The sequence below is a fragment of the Sitophilus oryzae genome, unplaced genomic scaffold (assembly GCF_002938485.1).
Source record: "Sitophilus oryzae breed Bouriz unplaced genomic scaffold, Soryzae_2.0 scaffold_1560_pilon_pilon, whole genome shotgun sequence".
Taxonomy (NCBI): domain Eukaryota; kingdom Metazoa; phylum Arthropoda; class Insecta; order Coleoptera; family Curculionidae; genus Sitophilus; species Sitophilus oryzae.
Window position 1 is genome coordinate 102,973 of NW_022146237.1, and position 15,157 is coordinate 118,129.

Consider the following 15,157-nt stretch of genomic DNA (forward strand, 5'->3'; position numbering starts at 1 on the left):
ACTAAGATCCATACCAAAGTTATATTGTTTCTTATGGAACACCGCGTATTTTATTTCATTTTTGGATTCTTGGACATAAAATAAGGAATTTGTTATAAGAGTTTAATATGTTTAAAAGCTTTGGTTTTTGAGATATTTAATGATATTTAAATATGCATGCTATAATAAAAAAGTTTGTCAACACCTTGTACGTTACTTTTCAGAATTAATTCTTTTGCTGACTTTCAAGCCAGCGAAATAAACTTCACTAAAAAATTTGATTGTTTTCTTTAATTTATACAAGGGTATCAAAAATTTCTGGTCTATTTTAAATATTTATTTTACATAAATACTTCGTTATTTCAAATACAATAATATGTATTTTTTTGAATAAGTCGAAGCAGAATTAAATGCTCTTTCAAACTATATTAGGGTTTCCTATATCTATCTGGCTCAGATTTTAAATAAAAAGTGTTTTTTCAATAAAATTGTAATCAAGATGGCTGGTGTTGTCATGGCAATTTTCTAGTGACACTTATAACGCTATTTTCAAAATCGACATTAGTTTATGGACTTTACTTAAATTTATAACCATTTTTTTTATTTAATTTACCTACAATAAGGTTAATAAGTATGTATTTATTATTTTGCCAAGAAAAATGAAACCGTATCTGCTGGCGGAAGGAATGGATATGTTACTAGTGATTTTATTTTGTGAGAACAATTGCTTGGGGGGTTGGCCTGAAGGGTTTATGCTCAAAGATATCCAAGTAAGAATTTTCTAGAAAAGCGTTCCTTTGAAAAACTCCTTTTCATATTTCGCAGAGATGATAGTGTGGTATATGATAAACCTATAGGCAGAAACCTGTCGATGGAAGTGAAGAAAATGAATTTGCCTTAATTGGACTTTTTAAAGAAAATCAAATATATTTACAAGTCATCGTAATATAAATCAAAGAACTACTTTATTTTTCTTGATAAAATAATAAATACTTACTAATTAAAATATTGTAGGTAAATTAAATAAAAGTAAACTATTATAAATTTAAATAAAGTCCATAAACTAATGTCGATTTTGAAAATAGTGTTGCGGACCCGTACCGTGTGAACTCGGCCTTGGGCTTGGCCACTCGGCTATGACTCATACGCCGGCGACGCCGACCTTCTAGAACGGCTAAGAATTGACTAGATAAATCTGGATTGTCTGTTTCTCTCCTATATAAGCAGGCGCCTGAAGCCTGAAGAAGAGATAAAGATAAACAGCCGGTCGACGCGTACAGTTACAATCGCCGCGCTATATTCAAAATAAATTCCTGTTATATAAATAGTTAGATAAATTGTAAATAAGTTATAAATAGTTCTTTAAGTCTTTTTTAATCGTTATTGTTTGTTATTTAGTGTGAAATAAATTGTGTTTAAATAAATTGTGACTTTCTATCCACACGGAACCGACGAAAAACGTAACAATAGCTACTAACTGTCACTAGCCAATTGCCATGGCGACACCAGCCATCTTGATTGCCATTTTATTGAAAAATCGCTTTTTATTCAAAATCTGAGCCAGATAGGTATAGTTTTGAAAGAGCCCTAATATAGTTTTGAAAGAGCATTTAAATCTGCTTCGACTTATTTTAAAAAAACATAGTATTGTATTTGAAATAACGAAGTTTTTATGTAAAATAAATATTTAAAATAGACCAGCAATTTTTGATACCTCTGTATACATTTAAGGAAGCAATAATTTTTTTAGTAGAGTTTATTTCTCTAGCTTCAAAGTCAGCACAAAAAACTCTGAAAAGTAATGTACAGGGTGTTGACAAACTTTTTTATTATGGCATGCATATTTAAATATCTTTAAATATATCACAAACTAAAGCATTTAAACATATTAAAAACTTATAATAAATGCCTTATTTTGTGCCCAAGAATCTAAAAATGAAATAAAATACCGGGTGTTCCATAAGAAAAAATATAACTTTGATATGGATCTTAGTTCTGACACACCCTGTACATTTCAAAATAATTTTAAAATATGCACATTGGCTCTCTACTATACCCATAAAATAATTTTGTTTTTACATCTTTCCGTTTTCGTATATCAACCGAGGCGAATGAGGTGCGCCACCCTGTATATGACAAATAGACGATATTAATGTGCTAGGAAATACATTAAAGGGTGTAATGTTACCTCTAGAACTCCAAATATTTACATATTTACAGATATTTATACAGCTAAAAGGTTTCGATTGTTAATTTTTACTTTAGAGCCTTGCCTCAAGTTCAAACTGTCACACTCAGCTCACGTCTAAACGCAGTACGAATAAAGCTGTACTTACCGTTTCTTTTGTAAGGGTTGTATACCGTTCGCGAGGAGGTTCTTATAATAATCCGATCGGATGAAGCGCGGATAGCAGTCCTTCTTCAGCAGTAAGTTGTAGACGTGTTCTTGGGCCGCGTCGAAACAGTAACGGCTGTTGTTCTTCATCCCTTCCAAGACTTTGTCCATCGTTTGATTATCGATATTGACTTCTCTAGGCGCTCCGTGTTTCACAAAATTCCTGAAAATTAAAATTACTCTATTACTAATTTATTACCATATTGTATTTACGTTATCTAAAATGGCAGGGTTGGGATATATTCCAACATACACACATGGCCAAAATGATTGCATATATCGTTTAATTATTTTTTGTAAAAATGGATATGGTAAATAATGTTTATCGTTCAGACCCAATATTATAACAAATCCTTGTACAGGGTGGGTCAAATTCGACGCTTTTAAATGGAAACACCCTTTTCTATAGGCGATTGACGAAAACTAATATCGGTGTCTGGAGCTCAATTTTCATCAAAAACATGATGGTGAAAACCGCACATCAATATCTGTTACCGTTTCGGAGTTACGGGGCGTTTTTCAAAAATGTGCATTTTTATCAAATCGCTGTAACTTTTTTACTATGGAAAATTTTGTATTTTTATGAAAACATTTCCAAAGCACCTTTTTACGTAGAATTTAATGGTTTAAGTATAATTTTTTTTAAATTAATAATTTAAGAGTTATCAACAGAAAAATTATTTTTTTATTTGGGACACCCTCTATATTTTTAATTAACTGAAAAGAATTTAAAATTACCTTTTCAAAAATATAGCACACCTGATATTTTGTTATATCCCCATCGAAATACAGGATTTTTAAAAGTTCGCCACTTTAAACTAGTAGGCTTTGGACCACTTATTGATGATATGCCCTTAATGGAACTCGAAAACATATTTTTCCAGCAAGACGACGCACCGCCTCTGAACGCTGAAGTTATCAGCAAATTTTTGCAGCCAATTTCAAGAATAATTGAATAGCTAACCAAGATCTCAGCCGTTGGCCGTCGAGGCCGCTTGACTTAGTGCCCATGGATCTAATCCTATGGATATATTTGCGGGAAGAATAAAGGTTCCTTATTCTTGCGTAATCTAGACAAGAAATAGAAATACTTAGCAGTTATGAGAGGGTATCTTTCACCCCCACTGAATTAATGAATTCCGCGAGAAATGTTCAAAAACTGCCCCCGTCTCTCCATAACATAAGACGGTTGATATGTCGAACACCTGTAGCAAAATCTCATGTCTTGGTTTGCTATTTATTTTTATTGTTATTAGATATAGTTTAAATGTGTTGTGATGTTGGTTAAATATATTTTAAATTGTTATAAAATTCTGCATCTCTCATAGCAAATATTATTTTCGTTTTAATTGATGCTCACAGCTAGAATTTTTTTGCATTACAGCCGGTGCCGTTCAAAGCCTACTTATTTAAAGCGGGCGAATTTTTATATATATTACTATATCTCGAAGAGAAATCGAGCAAAATATCAAGTGTGTTATATTTTTGGAAAGGTAATTTTAAATTCTTTTCAATAAGTTAAAAATATACAGGGTGTCCCATATAAAAAATCAAATTTTCTGTTGATAATTCTTAAATTATTAATTTAAAAAAAAAATATACTTAAACCATTAAATTCTACGTAAAAAGGTGCTTTGGAAATGTTTTCATAACAATACAAAATTTTCCATAGCAAAAAAGTTACAGCGATTTGTTAAAAATGCATATTTTTGAAAAACACCCCGTAACTCAGAAAAAGTAACAGATATCAATATGCGGTTTTCACCATCATGTTTTTGATAAAAATTGAGCTCCAGACACCGATATTAGTTTTTGTCTATCTCCTATAGAAAAGGGTGTTTCCATTTAAAAGCGTCGAATTTGACCCACCCTGTACATTTTTAGGACATACATTTATACGAACTTTTTTACTTATTTTTATCTACAGAATATGCTGCTAAAGTTTCCGGAATATAGTTCAGACCACCCTGTATTTCAACTGGAGTATTATGCAAAAGTTTTGAAACGACTGATATACTATGTTAAGAAGTCAGCTTAAAAGAAAGTTAGTTAAATCAAAGGTTAAACTCCCATATTTAAGCTTTTAAATTTCATGTAGAGTTTTGCAAGTTATGGTTATAATATAACGGAATCTTCGTTAGAAGAGAGAATTATGAATACTTATTTCAAAATAGAAAGTTTCGAAGTCTTCTCATATATTTAAATACATTTAAAGAAAATGTTAATCAAAATAATTCCCTAATTTATTTTAAATAATTTTTACACTGTTTATATTGGATTTATTAAAATTAATTTTCTAGTCGTATATTTCGAAAAAAAATTAGACGTTCTAAAAAAATATACTCACTATTTAGTGGAGTGCTCAGAGACTTTTACCTCAGAATTCAATTACTGTGAATGTAATGTGATATTGTATTGTGTTTTATAGATAAAATACTAAAATGTTTACCCATTTTTTTTCGTTGCTTTTAATTTTTTACTTTAGTACTTTTAGTAAATTCTTAATTATTATTTCGTTCTTAATTTTTTGATTTTTTTATTTCTTTTTCTAAGTAAATTTATTGAAATAAATAAATTTAATGTATAAGCTATACCTATTCTGCGTATATTCTAATCAATAAAATTTTGATTGAAATTGAATTATATAGGGTGACGTGTCATACACGACGCGATTTTTGCAAGGAGAACAAAAGTTCGTATTGAAGTGAAATTTTGTGAGCTTATGTAAGTCAATTTAAAGCATTTCCTAAAATTATGTAGAGTTCTACAGGGTTTCCCCCAATAAAGTTACACATCAAAGTTATGTTTTTTTGTAATGGAACACCCTATATATTAATTGATTTTTTTTTATTTTTTCTAGTGAAAAAATAAAGGTTTGTTTCGTTAGAAAAGTATATGACTAAAATGTATAGTTTTGGAAATACATCCACCGGCACGAAAATGGGCACCTAACTTTGATGTACAGTACGTCTGTCCGTTCTGTAGCTACGGGGTATCCGTGAGAGGGGAAACGATATTCTCTCCATGTTTTTCGTAAAAAATTAAACGACGCGTCCCATCAATAAAAATTCGACAAATTTGCAAGTAGCCAATAAAATGAGTGGGCGGAGCGATTTGCGGTGACGTACTCGTCAAGTCGACGTATAAAATATATTGTTGTTTATTTAAATGTTTTTTGTCCGCATTCCTTTCATAGACACAGATCCAGCAGACGTACTGTATTTTAAAGGTTAATATATTTTGTTTTAATGGACCGATTTTGATGATTTTTTAAACAGTGTGTAGCCAAATTATTTGACTTTTTAGTATCTTTTTCTAAATTAAAAATGAAACTCCCCATATGTTAATTATACGAGGGAAAACAAAATGTTGATGTTTTAGTGAAAGTTTGAAACACTCTGTGGAATATGTTAAAACAGCAAGAAATTTAAAAATTATTTTATCATCTAGATACATCCTTTTTCGATGGTTTGTTTTTTGGTTGGAAATATTCGCTTTTTAAGAAAACACTAACATTTTTTCGTAATTTTTACATTAAGACCATGCTTTTGCTTTTGGGCCTAGTCAACACATCTAGTAAGTTCTGGTCCCGAAGCAAGCCTTTTTGACATAAGACTTGCTTCATTTAATCTTCTTCTTTTAGTCCGTTAGTTAATATGTACAATTACTTAAGTGTAATTTGTTATCAATTTGAAAAGCTGGCAAACGGCGATTTCTCAGGTATAAACTTACAATAAGTCGATCGTCTTAATTAGAGGTTCTCATACGAAGGTTCCTGGACGTCTAGATTGACGTCCTCATGGACGTGGTCATAATTCAAAAACCATTTAGTATACTTTATGGTATTAAGGTATTTTTGGACCCGGAATTTTATAGCAAATTCACTGAACCCTTGTTTATATATTAATCAAGGACTGAACTAAACAAATATAGATATATATTTGACTCACCCTGTATATCTATAAAAATATTTTTGAAATGTGAACTACCATTAAACACATATTTTGTAAAAGGTGTGGAGTGAAAATTTCAAATAGGAATCCTGATACAGAGCTTTTACGGAATACGGAGCCATCTTGTATGTATGCATTTGTATATGTGTGTTTATTTAAATACTAAAGTGAAAGCAACGAATTTAAATGGGTAAACTTTGTAATATATCTTATTAACAATACAATGCAAATTTTTTTATAAAAATTCGTTCACAGTAATTGAATTCCGAGGTTTGTATTCCATAAAGGCTTAAATCACTCCACTAATTTCATGACAACATATTTATTTTCTCAATTCAATGAAAAATCAACATAATACCTTTTCGCTCATCTTTCATGAGACAATTTGACGTGATTTTTATCAATAACTTAAAATTCAGCTATATAGGGTGAGTTTTAAATAAGTGCAAACATTTTCAGGGCTGGTCTCGATAAAACAAACATATTTTCTCTTTACTGTTTTTCAAAAAAGTCTAAAATAACTGAGTTAATTTACATTGAAAATCAAAACAAATGATTTATGTTTAAATTTAGAAAGCCATTGGATGTTTTCTGGATTTTCTTTATTGTAAATTTAACCTACTACCTATGTTGCCATATTATGAAGAAATTTGTTTTTTAACTAAAAACAAACAATCCAAAATTTTCAATGTTTTTTTTGCGAAGGAAACCTCATAGTAGTTACTTTGAATATGGTAGACAATGACTGAGTATTGAAAGTAAAAGAATTTCAGACTTATACCATAGTAGAAGGAAAAGAGTAGTTGCACTCTCCCAAATATTTTCTACCAGTTTTTACAATCTGTCGAATATCGGCAGATTGATTCAGTTGCGGCGTTTCAGTTGAGTTCCGTCCGTCGACCTGCGAGGTTCAAGCGTTGCGTCCCAGCACAGAGACGGATTGACAAAAAACGATAACAAAGATATTTTTTGTTACATGCGAAAGTCCATTGATACTTTCTAGCGGTCAAAATCAAACTTTTCTAAATAAAAAGTGATCTCTTATTGATCTTGCTTCTGAAGTTCCTCTAATGTTTATTAGCAATTACTTAAGTTTAAAAATGGTAATTAATGGCCAAACGCACTTGACGTTTAGAAGAAGCTTATTCCAGATCTGGAAATTTTATTCCCAGATCCTCTATAGAAACAATTCTGTAGAAATATCTGCTTTCTATAGAAATGTTTTTTATGTAAAAATATGAGCAACTTAAAGTAATAATTGACGTGCCCAACCGGAATAATTTAATCGTTTAATTTCTGTGGAATAATTTAATCGTTTAATATACCGACATTGCAAGGTGTATAAAGAAATAAATCGTAAAATTTTTATGCACAGCGAAGTGGGCATTTTTATCAGGTAGTTTAGTATAATGTTGCTCAATGTATTAGTTATATTTTATGTTATGCTTTTATAGACATTTGCATTTTTAATTCAAAATGTAAGGCTTGTTTTCAAATTTAGTTAAGTTGGTTTATGTTGTTTAGTGTAAATTTTAAGTTACCTACTTTTTTTCATTTCTTTTCTTCATTTGTGATCAGGTTTGTGTTCAGGTTAATTTTCTCATGACTGATTACTACTTAATATAATTAATAATTTGATATTATTTTCATTTAAACCTGAATTTTCCTTGCTTGCTGTTTAACGAACTGCACCATCATTGAACAAAAATTTGCTAGTACCGAAAGTACCGAAAAAAAAACTGGAAATCCCGGTTCCTTAGAGGCAGGGCACCGAAATTACCGGTTCCGAAAAACAGCTCCGGTTACGGAAACGCTATAACGTACCATAACCGTGAATCACCCTATACAGGGTGAGTCTTAAATAAGTGCAAATATTTTTAGGGGTAGTATATTTTGACCCCAGAAATATGAGGATTTTTCTGCGCAATTTTTATTTTGAAAAAAAATCTGGAAATTTTTTTAATTTTTAGTTAAAAAACATAATTCTATTCTATATTCTTCTCTTGTTCTTGATAATATGGTAACTAGGGTTCAGAACCAGATTATATTCTTTTGAGATATCAAAGAACCGGGACTCGAAATTATTAATTCCCGGTTCTTTCGGTACCTTCGGGACTCGGTAACAATAATTAAAAAATTATTCTTTTATTACGTGAGAAAGTAGTGATGCTATTTCTCATTGTTCTTGCTTCTTTTCTATTTTTAAATTTCTGTAATGTTTATTAGCAATTACTGAAGTTTAAATATGTTATTTTATTATTTAGTACAATGTGTTGTTCAATGTATTAGTTATCCAATGAAAATCACCTAACCGATATATTACTACAAAACAAACACATTAATGTTAAAATTAAACTTGTTTTATATTAAAAAAAAGTTGTAGAAAATCTCGGAAATAGATAATAATATAAAAATATGTCATTATATATTTTTTGCGCATTTCTTCCCATCAGAAGATTTTCAGATACAGAAGAATTGTTACTTACACGAAATGTGAAAATATTCTGCTTAAGCATAAGCAAATTTTTACTCGATGATCAATTTATTTAATTTTATTTTATTGGGAACTCATATTACATCTCTGTGAAACTATGGCGAGTGCCACGACTATACTTTGCCTAGTTATAGACCACGACTATACAGCTACGTCAGTGGTCACGGGACGCGAGAAAAAGGTCATATAAAGTGGCAGAAAAAGAACAAAGGATTTGACAAGGAGTAAAGCTATTAGTTTCCTTACATTAGGCTTATACCATATCCAGGCATTCACTCTTGAAGAAGTCGGGTGCAGTCAACTGTGAGGTTATCCACTTAGAACAGCAGTGATTGCCATATCGTGGATATTTCCGTACTAGAATTGCTAAAAATATTGCATATTGCTATTGCTTGCAATAAAAACGGCCTCTTTAGATTTACGCTTTTTCTAATGAGGTTCCTATCGGCAACCCGAGCTTCTAACCAGTTTATATTGTGCTGCTTTGACCAAACACGGTCCGCAAACCATGAAGTCAAGTTTAAAAATATAATATATTGATGATATGGTAAAATAGGTAGTAGATTAAATTTACTAGAAAGAAAACCCAGAAAAGATTCAGTGGTTCTCAAAATTTAACCAAAAAAACATTTTTTTTTGTAAATTTTCAAAGTAAAATAACTCAGTTACTTTTTAGTTATTTGAAAAACGCTAAAGAGATAATATATGTTTCCTTTATCGAGATCAACTAGCCGTGAAAATATTTGCACTTATGCACCCTGTAAAAATAAAGTTTTCTACACGTCATCTTCTAATATTAAACTCAAACCTTGGAAAAAGTAATGTTGTTTAAAACAATATGATATTTTTATGCGTTATAAATTATGGCAAAAACAGACCTGACCTCTTACATTATCTCCTAAAAAATACATTGTCTTCTCGTAGTTTATTATAAAAATACGCGTAAAATCCACTTTTCCTTCTGTTGGATAAGGCCATTTTGAGGTTTATTATTGTCAGATATTTCGTTTTTGTCTGGTTATAAATATTTTATTTACGCCAAAAATACTACCTCAAAAATGTTTCCTATGTAAAACTTTTAAGCTCATATGAAAACAAATAAACCCCTATATGAAATAATAAATAAATACGAACGATGTATATATGTTTCTTGAAATTTGTAAATCTTTAAATACGTCATTTTATGAGGCTATATGGATATCGTATGCTCATAAAAATGCAATAAAGCATGTCAAAAAGTTACATTTTGATATCTACTTTGTTCTATATTAGCTATATTTTGACTTGTACAGGACCTATAGAGGTTTTATTTTCCGCAATATGTTAAAATGTGTATAAAATATTTGAATAATAAGTAAAAGTACTGCAGAAATAATTTTATTGCGTTTTTATTTGAAGCCTTTCTCTACTTTTTGTAACTTAGAAATTAATTAAAGCTTAAAAACTAATATTTAACAAGAAATACAACATGAATCCAGGGGAATTGGAGCCTGAGTCAATCGGAGCCTAACCCTGAGGCGGGCTAGACGATCCGCTGAGAGTCTTAGCGGAGTAGAAGCAGGTGGATGACACTTCTTATGGGAGAACTGGCAATGGCTCAAAACTTGGCTACAAGCGATTTTCTCGGAATCTTCCTTACCGATGAATTATTGAAGAGTGACAGATAAAACCTTGACGTTCTTTCAGTAATTGAGTTCATCTCTTTTTCTTTCGTAGATCTCGATAAAAGAAACACATTTTCTCTTTATCGTTTTTCAAATAAGTCCAAAATAACGGAGTTATTTTACTTTGAAAATTTCCAAAAAAAATGATTTTTTGCTCAAATTTTGAGAACCTTCTTCATGTGCCTTCTCCTCATCGGAGGTTGGCGACCATCAATTGGAATTCCTCCCTGTCTTGAGCCAAACGGATAATTGCACTTGCCTCTCCTATATTAAACCATGGCACTGGCGCAAATTCCGCATGCAGGAAAACCGTTTACGCCCGATGCCTCGTCGTCCTTCAATCTTTCCCTCAACGATCAGCTGTAGGAAACTATATTTGTTATTTCGAAAAATATGACCAAAATATGCTGCTTTTCGTCGTTTTATTGTAGTCAATAGTTCTTGGTCCTTACATATTCTTTCCAATACTTCGAGATTTGTTTGAGAACCACTGGATCTTTTCTGGATTTTCTTTCTTATAAATTTAATCTACTACCTATGTTGCCATATTATCAAGAAATTATTTTTTTAAATAAAAACTAAAAAAAATTGCAAAAAAATTCCAAAAATATTTTCAAAAAATTCCGAATTTTCAAAAAAAAATATTTAGAAAAAAACCTCATAGGCGTGTTTCTGGGGTTGAACTATACTACCAGTTAAGTTAAAATACTTGCACGTATTTCTGGGACACCCTGTATATGGTTACATAGTAGCGCCGCGCCGCGCCGCCTCGCGCTTATAACCTTGAAAAATTAAAGCGTGTTATCAAATCGGCTAGTTCACAGTGAAAGCAGGTAGGAGCCGTCAACCAGCGTTCATCGGCGTTCTCGCTTTTACCGGAACGAAAATTTATTTATTTCTGCTTTTGCAGGCGCCGACGGCGCACAGAGGGTATTAAGAACTAAAAGTTGGCCAAAATTATGTTTTATGATTTTTTTGCTTTTTTGCTAGTAATATTAATTATTAGAGGAGAGGGTGCTAATATGGAACCTCATTTTGTTTTTCCTACACAATATTTTTTCCTCTATTCTGAAACCCTTTCCACCGATCAAATAGGGCCATTCTGTGCAAAACCAAGCAATTGGATGAGGATGCTAGAACAAGAAAGTAATTTGTATATTATAGACGATATTTGAGCGAGGATGGGTGTTATAGGGTAAAGACTATTTCCTTTAAGAATCTATTTAAATCAATGTTTTTTTTGGCAGTGGCAAATATTGGCAAGATTTTTGTACATATTCCAAAGCTGGAGACTTTAAGCATTGAACGGATACTAATTTCCATGCGGAATATTGCCGAATAGTCTTACACCTTATAAAAATGCCTCTGATTTTTTAAATATAAAACATTATAAAGAAATAGATAGAAGGAAACGTTTCAAAATAAAAATATGGCATAAAACAGAACAGAGCCAACAAACAAAGCTGGCTCTGTATCCATCATGACAGTTATTATGAACAATTTGCAAAAAAAGCACTACAAACAATTCCACTATTTTTATAATCTTAGAAATATTCAGAATACACTCAAGATAATTCATACTTTTAACTGAAATATATTATTTATTTGATAGTCAACTTACGACTTAAAAAAGCTAATAACTAATAAACGTGCTTACATTTATATTTATAGATTTGTATTCAGTTAAGATAAAAATGAAAATAAAAAATATCACTTTTGGCCAGGTTTATAGACCAAATACACCTATGTGCGGCCCCGGCGAGGCGGGCGCGGCGTTTGAATATGGTTTGGTTAGGTTAGGTTAGTTAATCAGGTAAATTTCCTCTTAATTATCTACTTCCGAATCCTCCTCGCATCTCTGAAATAGCCATATACAATACACGTGATGCATATACGCAAAGTTACGCATCTGTGTATTGTTATATGGCTTTTTAGGAGATGCGAGATGCGAGCGATATTTGAAGATGCGAGTGGTCAAGAATAGGTCCCCAGAGACGGCGCTGGTTGTCGGAAAGCAGAAACCTGCCTCCACTATGTTCGTACCCTTAGCGGAGTAGAAGCAGGTGGATGACACTTCTTATGGGAGAACTGGCAATGGCTCAAAACTTGGCTACAAGCGATTTTCTAGGAATCTTCCTTACCGATGAATTATTGAAGAGTGACAGATAAAACCTTGACGTTCTTTCAGTAATTGAGTTCATCTCTTTTTCTTTCTAAAGCGTGCATTGAAATGAGACAAAAACCATTTTTGGGACCCATAATATGTCATTCGAACACCACTTTTCTCCTTATCGGGTCGTTGACTTGTCGCCATTTTATTTCTTTTGTTTACACGCTGCAGTTTGCTTTGCAAATTTAATACATAAATTAATTAGGCAAATATAGGTTTTTGATAAAACTCTTCGGACTAACGTGTAGGCAAGTGTCATTGTCATTCTCCTGATTTAGGTAACAAAAGGATCATCAAATCCACATGAATTTTATGTTTTTTCATCCCAGGTCCCATAGTAAAATATATATTTTATGGATAATTTCCTAAATATCAACGAGATGAGCCATCGGAAGAAACGGACCATAGTACAAAACAGAAAGGTGATCTATTTTCTTTCCATTTAGGATATTGAAATGATATACTGTGTGTTTCAAATGATCATCCAGTTGGCTTAAAAATGATGATCGATTACATTTCCCATACCCTGCTGGCAAGCGAAACCTTGGGTTGGCGTTTACATGTATAGGAGTGAATTGCTATGGCAATCTAGTAAGTCGGAGAGAGCAAAAATACGAAGTATTTATTACATAACCACTTAGTCTGACGCTAGATTCCATGCGCTTGGGAAAGTACTTGCCTTCTGTCTTTATTCAGTACATCTTATTTTCCTAAGTATTTTGACCGTTGCTAAGTATTTGGACTCTACGTACACACGAAAATCGGCACCCAAGACCAGAGACCAGAAATGCCAGCCCTAGTATAATTTTATTTTCAAAATTATGATATATATCTTCATTTCTAAGCCATCTATGACGCCGTTTTTTTTCAATTTTGTTATATAAATTATTTTGTCGCTTGATCTGTACTTGTAACATTATTCTTTTAATTTTATTAATTTTTTGTGGATAAATTATATTTCCGTTGTATATTTGATATTGATATTAAACATATCTTTAAAAAATGTGTATTTTTTGTGTTTTTATTTATGTCATAATTAAAAATAACTAAAGAATTAAAATTTTTATTTTTTTAAACTTCCCGCCATACGTGAGAATATAGTCCATAGTTCCTACAAGCGATATTGGGGGCGCTAGCGGCAGTAGTTGTCAACAGTGTCAAATTTAAACGTCAATTTCACTTTCCAATATTTAACAGGGCGCTTGCACTTCTTCCGTATATGTATTTTGTGGTAGAAGTACGGAGATACCTCCGACTGCTCCACGACGGACTTCCTCCAGACGGAGCAAAAGGGAAAACACTCCTCAAAAAAGAAGAGAGTAAAGGAACCAAGAAAGAACATGGCGCATCTCCACCAAAAGGCAAGAGATGGATCAAGACCCTCTCACCTCTGTTCTGGCTAGAGAAGAAAAAGCCATGATCAAAAAAAGCAAGGGAGGAAAATGCCGTTCAATACCGAGAAGCAGGCAGGCACATATCACCAGCTTTTCCGCTATTGCTGGACAAGAGAAAATGACGCGGCGTAGTCCCAGAGGTTGCACTAACCACCGACCAGCAAACGGTTCTAGAACAGGCGATACTGGACGAAGTAATAGCGAGCGGATTGGGAATGCGCAGAAAGTAAGTAGTAAAGTTGTCACTGTGGGAGAAGAGAAATGAGGTGGTAAAAGTTACACCCATTTTAGAGGTGCCATATGTTCAAAAAAAAATGACGGGGTCAGAGATGGCTTGGAAATGAAGATCGCTGTCATTTTGTATGAAAATTATATGGAGATCGATAGTCAATTCCAAGCCAACTTTTATTCGATGGTTATATACGGATATAACTGGAATATTTTCACAAAGTCTAAAAATTAGAGATAAGGAGACCACGTATATAGATGCTGGTATCCTACAGGTTCAATGACAGGAATATCATAATTTTAAAAGAGACTAAAAACAAAATGGCTTATGTCCTCTTTCAATAATTATATATATATATATATATATATATATATATATATATATATATATATATATATATATATATATATATATATATATATATATATATATATATATATATATATATATATATATATATATATATATACTGCCATTACTCGCTGGCGAGTATTTGGCACACATCAGAAGATGGTTAGATGGTTAGATGCCTGCAAGACGTTTTCTTTCATAAGCTTTTCTGTGTCTGAAAAGCCCGATACGTAATGTTATCTCTCTTCCACACTCCGGACATTCAAAAATATCATTGCTTTGTTGTCTTTTTACTTTTTGGTTGTCGCTGTTAACTAAGTTTACAATTCTTCTCCATTGCGTTCTATTGTTTGCTGCTTCTTCCCACTCATTCTGCATGTTTATCCCCTTTAAGGTTTCGTGGAAAATATCCTTGTACCTTTTCAGTTGTCCACGCGGTTTCCTCTTACTGTCTACAAGCTCACCGTAAATCAGAGATTTTGGTAGGCGATTTTCTTGCATTCTGCATACTCTTGCATTCTGCATACG

At 32.1% G+C, this 15,157-nt stretch overlaps 1 protein-coding gene across 1 annotated transcript in view; it reads right to left on the minus strand.

The window, feature by feature from the left end:
* Positions 1-2,311: 2,311 nt before the first annotated feature.
* The window catches only part of LOC115879038 (regulator of G-protein signaling 7-like), a 57,142-nt gene continuing 44,296 nt past the window's right edge, over positions 2,312-15,157 (minus strand). The window contains exon 3 of the mRNA XM_030895671.1: positions 2,312-2,537. Coding sequence (XP_030751531.1) covers positions 2,312-2,537 — 226 coding nt within the window. The remainder of the gene's footprint in view (positions 2,538-15,157) is intronic.